At 39.6% G+C, this 11,713-nt stretch overlaps 1 protein-coding gene across 2 annotated transcripts in view; it reads left to right on the forward strand.

Annotated features, from left to right (window-relative positions):
- LOC116043691 (probable phospholipid-transporting ATPase IIA) overlaps positions 1-11,713 on the forward strand; it is a 45,564-nt gene that overhangs the window by 11,696 nt on the left and 22,155 nt on the right. For both annotated transcript variants that reach the window (XR_004898917.1, XM_031290561.2), the window contains exons 7-14: positions 1,027-1,121; positions 2,285-2,365; positions 2,937-3,012; positions 3,721-3,797; positions 4,409-4,569; positions 4,675-4,817; positions 6,434-6,546; positions 7,550-7,759. Coding sequence is in view for 1 of the 2 variants with exons in the window: in XM_031290561.2 (XP_031146421.1) it covers positions 1,027-1,121; positions 2,285-2,365; positions 2,937-3,012; positions 3,721-3,797; positions 4,409-4,569; positions 4,675-4,817; positions 6,434-6,546; positions 7,550-7,759 (956 nt within the window). In the remaining variant the exon portion in view is untranslated. The remainder of the gene's footprint in view (positions 1-1,026; positions 1,122-2,284; positions 2,366-2,936; positions 3,013-3,720; positions 3,798-4,408; positions 4,570-4,674; positions 4,818-6,433; positions 6,547-7,549; positions 7,760-11,713) is intronic.

Here is an 11,713-nt window from a genome sequence, read left to right on the forward strand (position 1 = left end):
TTCTTACTCCATTGTAACGGCGCGATTGGGCACTGTAGACAAAACACTGTTCTCTCGTCATCTTTGATGACTCATTTTGTCTTTCAAATGGGAAGATAATGAAAAGGAAACTCGAGGGACACACAGAAATCCAATGCAAAGATAAAACCGGAGACATGAGAGGAGGATGCCTCATCTGAATAATCAAATATGGATTAGGGCATGATTTGTCAGTGATAGCACAAACTTGGCAAATTGCATTGCACTTGTTTATTTGCACATATACAAAGTACACACACGTCCATTCAAAATAACAACCTCATCAAAATGCCATCACAGGGACATGTTTTTATTTTGCGCTTCCAGAAACCCAAATGTGACTCCGTAAAGCTAGATGCATGTTGTTGTTGTTGCGTCTTCCTGTCGGGGATACTGGAAATGGTGCTTGGTTATCTCTCTTCCATGTGGAGGCCATTAGGTCAATTATGAAGACCCTAGGCCAGGATTGGGAGTTTTGGGCAGGATGACGCATGCAAAGCCAGTGGGAGGGGATGGGCTTTGTTGCATGCCTTTACTTCCATCCCAACAGTGATATATGCAGCTTAAGTCCCATTCACAGAAGTTGCTGCTACTCATTTGTGATTCCACGCCAAATTGTTGATTGGGACATCAGGGGAGAAAACCAGGAACCAGCAAGAGTTGACAGTTTAGCCTTCAGCTTCTGTCGAAATAGAAAGAGATAAAACTTTATTGTCTGTTCACACAGAAATTGTTCTTGCATCGTACACACACACACACACACACACACACACACCCCACATCCAAACATGTAATTTTATATCTGATTGTTATGATTTCAGTCCCACAACGTATCACAGATCCCATGTAGTGATTTGTACAATCAATGCCACCATCACAAATGGAGATTGTGATGTGTCGTCGTCCCCCCCCCCCCCAATTTAACTAAAAGCCTATCTGTTGTTTCCCCCTAGGGGTGAATGTGTTTCCATCTGGCATCATTGGCAGCTCTTGTCCTCTCTTTCCCAGGATCCTGTTTCCTGCGGACTGACCAGCTGGACGGAGAGACGGACTGGAAACTACGCCTCCCAGTGGCCTGCACACAGAGACTGCCAACTGCTGCTGTAAGTCATGAAATAGAACGCTGTGATTATGCCATCGCCGCGCCTTTGTATTTTTGTGAACTAACTGATGAATACATGTAATTGCACATGCTGACTGTGTTCTCTGAGAAGCAAGTCTTTCATTAGGACAGAGTAGTCTTTTAACTAGAGAGCCGGGTGGCCTAGTCATCAGGGAACGTCTAAAAAGGTCAGAGGTTAACCTCAGGCCTGTTCTTTTCGCACCTTAAGTTCCTCAGTGTTTGACCAGTTTGGGTTTTTAAAAGGCAGACATTCATGATGATACTTTTTAGATTTTCAAATTGTCAGTAAGTCCATACATTTTCAGTGTGATACAGTTAAGTTCAATAAATGTACTTAAAACCGCCTCTGTGGTAGCTCCCGCTACAGTAGATGTCTCCCAAACTTCTTAGTAGTGATTTATATTTGACTTACATTTTACGTTTGGCTTTAGTCTGCAATTGGTGGGCCTTCATTTCTAATAATCCTGACTAATAAGTCAATAAAGCTATTGTTACTAAACTGGTGTCAAGAAGAAACCTCCTTATCACAAGTGGACAGCATTGCTGTTATTTAATGGCTGCCATTGGCAAACTGATACATTGGTCTTTGAGCCGATTAATCAGTTAATCCATCGACGAGAAAATAATTTGGCAACTATTTTGATAATCGATTATTTGTTGAAGTATGTTTTTAAGTCAAAGAAAAAATTTTTTTGATTCCGACTATTGGCCAGACGAAACAAGACACATTGAGGATGTTGTGTACCATTAACCAAATGATTAATTGAGATAATAATATCAGCAGATTAATCAATGATAAAAATGATTTTTAGTTGCAGCCCTGGGTCTAACTCAAACCCTGAACTGCCATCTTTCCCACATGGGCTGCTTCTCTGAGCCCCTGGTGACAGGATATCTTTTGGGGAAAAAAACCGATATGTGCCTCAGGATAGACGAAATAGGGAAAGTAAAGTGTATTTGTCACACAAGTCTGGGTCTGGGAATGTTTATTTTTTTAAACGTGTCAAAGCAGGTTGTCTACTAATTATTGGAGATAGTTACATAATGTTTGATGAGCAAGTAAGGCGAAGCTTTGCATCGTTTGTCATTATTCAATTCTTTTCCTGTAAGTGATCCTAAACCATGTTTTTTGATGTCTCACAGGACCTTCTACAAATCAGATCATATGTGTACGCAGAAGAACCAAACATCGATATCCATAACTTTATTGGAACTTTCACCAGGGTGAGTGCTTACAGTACTACATCCGTTGAGCCCTAAGCCCCTTTATGTTAATCTGATGGTGCCTGAGTCACTTCTACGTAAAAAGCATGACGCCAATCTTGCTTGGTCGGAGATTTAAAAAGACCTTGTAAGTCCATGGTAATAATTTGAACAGCAGTCTCTCCGTTTATTTTCATTTATTAATTTCAACTTCATGAATGAAGTACAGAAAAATACTTTGCACACCTAGAACGTGAGACAGGTGCGTCGGAGGGGGGGCAAGCAGGTCAAAAGTTGCCAAAAAACTGCCGTACACTGTGTAATTTGCAAAAAACATATAAAGTTTAATAGTAGGCAACGTTTCAGTAATAGACAAGTACCGAAACGTTGCCTACTATTAAACTTTATATATTTTTTTGCAAGTTAGACGGAGTTTTTTTTTTTTTTTGCAACTTTATGAATTACCAAATGAATATCTGGGGAGATAAGCCAGCAATGTTTACAAAACTTCTTTAACAAAAAAGCAATTATTTGACCGTTTTTTTTTGTCTTTGCTCATCATGTTTTTAACTTGTCGTCTCAACTGTTACAGGAAGATGGAGACCCCCCAGTCAACGAAAGTCTCAGCATTGAGAACACCCTGTGGGCCAGCACCGTTGTTGCCTCCGGTAAATAACTGCGTGGCGGTGCAGCTCTGTCGATAAGGCAGCTAATACCCAGGAAGTAACCCGGACCAGCCTTTGCCCTTAGCGCACAGATGTGCACTGAAGCATCGCTTCAATCACCACTGTTGATCTGATGACTTGTCTAACCAAACACACTCAGAAAAAAAAAAAATAATGAGGCAGTGAGACATTTTGCCCATTTATGGCAGCCACTCACAATGGTAAAGAGAGTGTGCTTCTTCCAAAGTAAACTCAACAATGCAAATAAACAGTAAACATATTTGATAGACGACAGTATACAGAAAAGTACGCACAAAAATACAAACATGTACAAAAAAGGGTAGGAAAAAAGAAAGTAGAATGAGGACAGCTAGGTAGATTTGTTATTGGTTACAAGCACTCAGCCATTACAAACAACAAAATGATGCATCCCTGGCATGTATACAACCACATGCGCTTATACACAGACATAGATAAACATACAGAGACATAGACCCACAGGAACACAGTCACACACAGACTCAACATATAATAACACATGTTATTCATTAAGCAATTGGATATCTGCATCCTATAATATAAATGACATTCGTCATTTGAAAAAAGTCTATTAATGTCAAGATTATAAGCCTGGGAAACATCGTCTTGACATATTGTGTTTTTCTTCCTTGAGACAGTGTTTCTTAGCTCTTTTTCTCTCCCTCCCTCCAGGCACAGTGGTGGGGGTTGTGATTTACACAGGCAAGGAGCTGCGCAGTGTCATGAACACCTCCAACCCAAGGCACAAGGTACAGTAGTGTGAAACAGAGCCCGAGGACCGACATCCCATCAGTTAGTTTGAATGAAGATGGAGCTTTTCTTTAAAATATAATCTAACCTTAATAAATTAATTGGGTAATTTATTTAACTTTTAATAGATTATTTGATTTACTAAGGCCAGTGGTGGAAGAAGTATTCAGATCCTTTACTTAAGTAAAAGTACTAATACAACATGTACTTTAGTAAAAGTATGTAAGTATCATCAAGAACGTGTAGTTAAAGTATTAAAAGTAAACGCACTCGATGCAGAAAAATCCAAACAGTTGCGTGTTTATTAACGGTCTAATCATTTCAGCTGGACTTGTAGGTCCTTATATTGTTGGCTAGTTTAATTTATAATGAAACGTATTTTATAAACTATATGTGTTTTATGTACAACAGTCTTAATTTGTAAAGTAACTAGTAACTAAAGCTGTCAGATGAATGTAGTGGAGTAAAAAGTACAATATTTCTCTCTGAAATGTAGCGAAGTAGAAAGTAAATGTACTTAGTTAGATTCCACCACTGACTACCACCAAGACCTACTGTACATATTGCACATACACAGACTCCTAATGTTTGCCTCTATTGCTCATAATAGGTGGGTTTGTTTGACTTGGAAGTGAACTGTTTGACCAAGATCCTGTTTGGGGCCCTTGTGGTGGTGTCGCTGGTCATGGTGGCCCTGCAGCACTTCGCTGGCCGTTGGTACCTCCAGATCGTTCGCTTCCTGCTGCTCTTCTCTAACATTGTGCCGATCAGGTGCCGCTTAAGATTCTCTTCTTCAAAGTCATCTGCAGTGTTGCATTGTTGTTGTTTTTTTTTTTTTTTACAAAATCACTCATTTACTGTTTTTATTTGATGCAGTTTGCGTGTCAACCTGGATATGGGAAAGATGGTTTTCAGTTGGATGATTAAGAAAGACTCTAAGATCCCTGGGACGATGGTGAGGGCGAGCACCATACCTGAACAGCTTGGACGCATCTCCTACCTGCTGACTGACAAAACAGGTTAGACTGCAGGAAATGGCAGTGAAAAGCAATATGCTAACATGCTATTTTGTAGGCTAAAACAGTATGCAAGATTTTTAAGTATGTCCGAAATATAGTATGAAACCAATAGTACGTGAATTGCATACTATTTCCGGTCAAATATTAAAGTATGCAAACACTGGACACTACACCGGCATAAGTATCCCACAATGCAATACGGTAGTAACGACAACGTGGCAAACGGACAGAAACCAAGGAGCTCTGTAACGTCAAAAACGCTTTCATTTACATTTCTACATAGATATATATAAATCTGTGATTTTGTCGCCTGCAATTGTTGGTCTAGTCGCCTACCTTTTTCAGTACCTCAGGCTTATCTGGCGATGCCGCTAGAGCTGAGGTCGGCAGGGGTTACCATGGTTACGTGTCTCCAACGGCAAGGAGGCTCTCAGGAAGTGACATTGAAAAAAAAAAACGGCAGCTTAGTGCCTCCGAAAAGATACACACTACTGTTTATTTACACAAAAGTGTGTTGAAGATAGTATACATATTGAGTATGTAGTGCATTCTGTAGCATGCGATTTTGAACCCAAACTAAAACAGCCATGGTGGTGTGGCCCAAAGAATGACTGAGGCCAGCATGAGGAGTGCTAAAATGAGGAGTTATAGTGCTGAGGATTTGCCAAGGAAGTATCCAGTAGGACAGAGTTAAGTCGTTTCCTTCCCTGGTGGGGGGGAGGGGGGGGAGGTTGCTCTGTGGTGGGGTTTCTGCTCCTGGAGACCTGCTACTTATTGGACTCTTAAATCATAAAAAAAAAGCCCAAAGTCTCTCATCCATACACACACCGAGCACAACACCTCCACCAGTGCACTTCCTCAACCGCGAGGTGTTACACGTTAGATTTATAGCCCTAATGCCCAATAAAGTGATCAGCCATTTCCCCATCCAGAGTGCGATAAGGCCGCTGGGGTCTGCAGGTCAGGCTAATGTACGCGCGAGGCCCCTGAGGTCTTTTTGATATACTGGCGGAAAATCCTTTTAAAGTGAGTGTGAGGATACAGAGGTTGTGTGTAGTGTTGAAGGGAAGGCTTCTGGCTTCCTTGCCATTTTTTTTTCTTCCAGTCACCATGTGTGACATACAAACTCTTGTTTTAAGGAACTGATTATTGTTTGTAAATCCAAACCCGTGAAAGTTGTAGAAATACTTTTACAGATATTGATGCATGAAGAGCTGCCCCGTTACGGTGGATTACTCAACTTATCGGTCGTTTTGGTCTTCGTCGACTAAGATTTCTTTAGTCGATTAGTCATTGTTTTAACGCTTTTTCATGCTGAATGATTTATTTGCAAGAAACTTATACACACATTACACATTTCTGGTAAAAACAAGATTTAAAGTGGTGCTTTTGGATGACTTTGTGGAGAAACTCAGTTTTACAGATCTGTCAACTAATTGATCAGTCGACAAAATCATAGTGTGTGTGTTAGTCGACTAAGAATTTCTTAAATTGAGGACAGCCCTAGATGCATGTGATGTTTCCAGATGTGGGCTGTCAGTCAGGATGCTGGGATTCATCTTGAAATGAACTCTTTCAATTGTAATTATTATGTGATGTGATATAATCTTTACCAGGAACTCTTACTCTGAACGAAATGGTGTTCAGGCGCCTCCATCTTGGAACTGTGGCATATGGGATGGACTCGATGGATGAAGTACAGAGCCACGTGTTCAGCGCCTACACACAGGTAATAACCAAAAACATGCACGGTTCTCTGCAGTGCTGTAAAAATGAAGAAATTCACCACCATTTGGAAAACAAACAGAATCTTGGGGAAAGGGTGAAACAAACAGACGTAAGCACTGTTTTAAGAAACGTACGAGTTTGTGATTATTGTTTGGTTGAATACTTCCTGACCTCAGATGACACTCTTTGTCCCCATTGACACCAGAGGTTAGTGAAGCAGGAAACAGGATTAGCCCACAAGCAAAGCACCGACCGGACTTCTTAAATGACGCTGTCATTAACCCCTGGAACACACAGGCTTCTAAAAATAGCGAGGCCACAATGCTAAGGCAAATTGTTCATATTTACTTTACACATCTGGTTATGTTTACAGGCCACTATCACAGCAATCGTTGGAACTGCCGTTAGTGAAGCAGCTACTTTCCCAGACTAAAACCTACACATTTCTAGCCAGTAATCTCCATTTTTAAATGAGCGTTTTGAATGCGCGTCTTTTAGAGCTGTAACGATTAGTCAATCGACAGAAAATGAATTGGCAACTATTTTGATCATTGAGTAATCGCTTTAGTCATTTTTTTTTTTAAGCAGAAAAGTCAAAATGTGAGAATTTGATGCATTTCTTTGTCATAAATGATAATAAACTGAATAGCTTTTGTTTTTTTTGGACTGTTGATCGAATAAAACATATAATTTGAAGACGTCACCTCGGCCTCTGGGAACTTAGACGGGACATATTCTTCACTATTTTTGGACATTTTATTGACAGAACTAAATAAATAATTGTGTTAGCCCCAATGTCTGTGTGTATTGCTGTATATCAGAAGTTAATGTGTTCATACAGCTTGTTTATTATGACCGTACAGATTCTACTGGCTGCAATAGCTGCCCTCTCTCAGGAAAACCTTGTCCACAATGAAAGACTCCCGTTTGAAAAAGGTTGTAACTCTTTTTAGATTCCTGCGTGCCCTTCTTTTGATCACAGTACTTTCTGTAATTGTGTTCAGCCCAGCCATGACCTTCCAGCCTCCAGGGCTCCAGCAGCCACCAAGGTCCGCAAGACCATCAGCAGCAGAGTTCACGAGGCAGTGAAGGCCATTGCCCTGGTGCACAACGTGACTCCCGTGTACGAGGCCAACGGTGTGACGGACCAGGCCGAGGCGGAGCAGCACTATGAAGACACATGCAGAGTTTACCAGGCCTCCAGCCCAGACGAGGTACCATGGCCAGCCACAGAACCGTACACATGTTCCTCCACTTTCTGTGACACTCATGTTATTTTCATCTGCAGGAGGGTAGACTGAGAAGATTCTGTTTTTCAAAAAACCCACAGGGCATGTGCTGATATGAAAACGTAGTACCAATTATCTTGGCTTGAATTCTCACAAAATGCTGTTCATTTTTTAAATCCATAAAGAACTTCAGGGATTGAAAAGTCCCCTTCGAGTCCAAAATTTTCCAGCTTATTGTTAATTTCACTTCACACTTCACTTTTTGTATTCCGCTCATGGAAACAGACACATTTTATAACCATAACCAACCATAAATTATTTGTTATATAATATTACATATCGATGATCAGAAAGGAAGCTGGATGAAGACAAAAAAATAAATCTTATTTTACCAGCCCCTTTCTCAGATGAGACAACAAACAGAAATGGATAGACTGTCAGTTAACAGTACATTTTACAGAGAAAAGAGAGAGAGAGAGTGAGAGAAACCAAGAGAGAGAAAAGCCAAGAAACTAAAATAAAATAATAAAAGTTTCTCTTGGATGTTTGAGTGTCACTGTGCAGAATCATATGGAATCATGAATGTGCAGATACTAAAAGGTTGTTTTTACATTCATCTGCTGAGGGGTTAGGGTCAGAAAGATTCTCTGAGTTTACACAAGAGCATGATTAGTTTGGAAGCCAGTCGGGGGTTCCAATATGCAACTTAACACAAGTGTGATGTGGAAACTTCTGGAAACTGGAAGCCTCCAGTGCACATCCACTAGGAATGCAGCTCTCAGTTAGGTAGGAGACATCTTGAGTCAAGTTATATATGGGCGGGTCTCGTGGCCGGGTTAGCTCTGTTGGTAGAGCAGGCGCACATATATAGAGGTTTACTCCTCGACGCAGCGGCCGCGGGTTCGACTCCGACCTGTGGCCCATTGCTGCATGTCATTCCACCCTCTCTCTCCCCTTTCATGTCTTCAGCTGTCCTATGGAAATAAAGGCCTAATATATATATATATATATATATATATAATAATAATATATATATATATATATATATATATATATATATATATATATATATATATATATATATATATATATATGGGCGGGTCTCAATCTACCTGGGCGTGGTGCCCAAGTAGTACCTATGTATGGGATATTTGCATATTCATAGATTCTGGATTTTTCAATAATGATTGTAAATGCTTAGGTTTTTATTTAGAGAGTATTGAACAGCCGAACACTAATTATTATTCATAGCAGAGTATTTTTACTCGTCTGAAAACGTGTCTGGAGGGAAGCTTTAACATTTCATCTTTATCTAAGAATCTAAGAATCCTTTTCTTCTAGATGTTTAAAAAAAAAAACAAAAAAAAAAAATTTTTGTCGTGCTGAGAAAACGTTCTCGGCGCTCTCTGTTCTTACTAAATGTGACAGAAAAATGTACGCGACTTTGTGATAAACTCACCATTTAATTGTAAAAAAAAGTCCAGATCACACAGTATGCTACTCAAATAGCATTAACGAAAACGGCAAGAACAATTTAAAATACATTTAAGGAATAGGAAGGGAAGTAAAATAAAGAACTGTCACAAACCGAGGAAAATTAAATAAAATGAAATTTAAAAGAAGCACACTGGAATTATTCATTAGAAACAATTTTAATAATGAATTTATCGCTCTGCTGGGTGTTTTTGGGTGTTGTCGTCTGTGGAAGCATACATGTACACTTGCACGTTTCCCACATTTATTATAGAAACAGCTGCAGTATGTCCATCAGATTAAAAAAATGCACGCAGGAAAATACCTACATGTTGATATATGTCAACTTGACATGTTGGGAAGTGAACACTTCATCGACTTAAACATCATTTTCTCAAGGCCAACCGCGGGAGGCCTGACAGGAGAACAGACTTCCCATCTCGAGATGGGGAGCTCTCTGTTTTTGTCAGTCGAGGCCATTATCTCGATATCGCCATTATAACCCTACTTTCTTACTTGAAGAACATTCACAAGCCAAATGGCATTCTACGTGTATGTCCTTGATCAGTATGAATTCTTTGAACATCAGGAAGAGGGCTGCGGACTTCGACTCGGATCCATTTCCTGCGGCGTAAATACGGATTTCCTTAATGTGCTCCCCAGCCCATTGCACTTATCCCCTTTTGAATTTCCTCCTTGATAGCACATTTTTATAGAGCCCAGCACATCTGTCGTGATTACAGAACTGTGGTTTATATTGTGGGAAGGAAATTGAGCCGTTTGTGTTGTTTTAGGTCACACTGGATACAAATGTAAAAGCCTTTTCTTTGAGCTGCTGTGCCCTGGAAGGTGCATTGCATCAGCTTGATAAAATCAAGAGCAAGATTCAGTTTGCTTTCCTACAGCTTTCAGGAAGTCTTAATATAGATCTGGTTTTGGCTGTGAGCGCTATAGACACAATGTCAGTTGAATTTATGGTTTTTACCAATGCAGGGCAAAACTGACATCTTACTGGTCACTTTCTAAATAGGTATGCATGCCAATGATGATAGTTTTTTTTTTTTTTGTAATTAAAATCAAAATGAGGACTTTTGTTATGTGTAATTCACCAAAGAATGTTGATATCTGAATCACTTTCCTTTTCAGCAGCTCCTTAAAAAAATGTGTCAGCCATGTGGTGGGTCTGAGTCAAGCCAACTGGATACACCGTTATTCAGTCCAGTTAGAAATGTGCAGCCAAGCCAGATGCTGCTATTACAAGGTGGTGCTGTTGTGGCAGACACCAGATCCAAGAATGCCCCCACAGCCAATATTTCTAGACTATGACTAAGCACAATCTTCATATTTCCCAACCTAGATGACAAACATTACGGTAGTCAGAGCTTTTCTGACGTTAAAGTGCTCCGGGCAGACTACATGCTCATGTATTTCCAAAATAAGAAATTTCGCAAACCACAAAACCTGGTGGTTTTAAAATCAAGAGTTGGAATGTGGCAATCTTTGTCGTTTCTTTCTCATCTGTGTCCATTTGACCGCTCTGCTATTAGACCAGAAGATGAATGATGAATCGTAATCTTGACTTCTTGTCTGGAAGTTATTGAGTAATGTCGACTCCCCTCTTTTTCTTCCCCGCACAGACTCCCACACGCTAACATTGTATTCATGGATGTCGTCTGTTTGCGTCCTTCAGAAAGGATCGAGCTAAAAAATCTCGGGTTCAGAAATGGACATTTCCTCCAGTTTATCAATCAATAGTCTTGAGTGCTGAAAATGTTTGAGCTATCGATTAAGACTAAATGGTTACTGTGCTCTCGGGCATCCTACTCACTCCAAAGTGCCCTTCACTGTTTGTTTGGTAATTCAAGTAATGGAACAATCACATTGACATAAAGGCTTTACCATGAGAACAATAAAAACCCTAAGCAGTGCTCACTTTTTTACTTTTTGTATTGGTTTACACATATACAAATAATACAGACTAATATACACATAATCAATAAAAGATGTGATGGAGAGATGCAAAAAAAACCTCAGTGGGACTTAATCTAAACTAAACAATCAACTAAAATACTGAAAATAAGAGAAAGAATTAAAGAAAAAGCCAAAAATCAATATTCCAACCAATATCAGATCAACACAGTACAAATGCAAAAAGTCAAATAATATTAGTTAGTTATTATTACATGGGTTGTTTACAAAGACATTCCATAGGGATAACATTGCACAACAAAACATTGCACAAAGCAAATTGTTAACAGCTTTCTTAAATTGTACAGGTGTTAACTTTAAAAACAATCCGATGGCAAAGCGTTCCATATCACTGAACCTCTGTAATTTAAACCAAATTGAACTTGAGATGTTTGACCGATAGCAGGCCTGACTTTGTAGTTATTTTCCAGTGGCATGTTATGAAGTTTGTAACAAAAAGAATAGAGTTGATTATAGAATGACGTATCTTGTTCAGGG

The sequence above is a fragment of the Sander lucioperca genome, chromosome 12 (genome assembly GCF_008315115.2).
Source record: "Sander lucioperca isolate FBNREF2018 chromosome 12, SLUC_FBN_1.2, whole genome shotgun sequence".
Lineage (NCBI taxonomy): Eukaryota > Metazoa > Chordata > Actinopteri > Perciformes > Percidae > Sander > Sander lucioperca.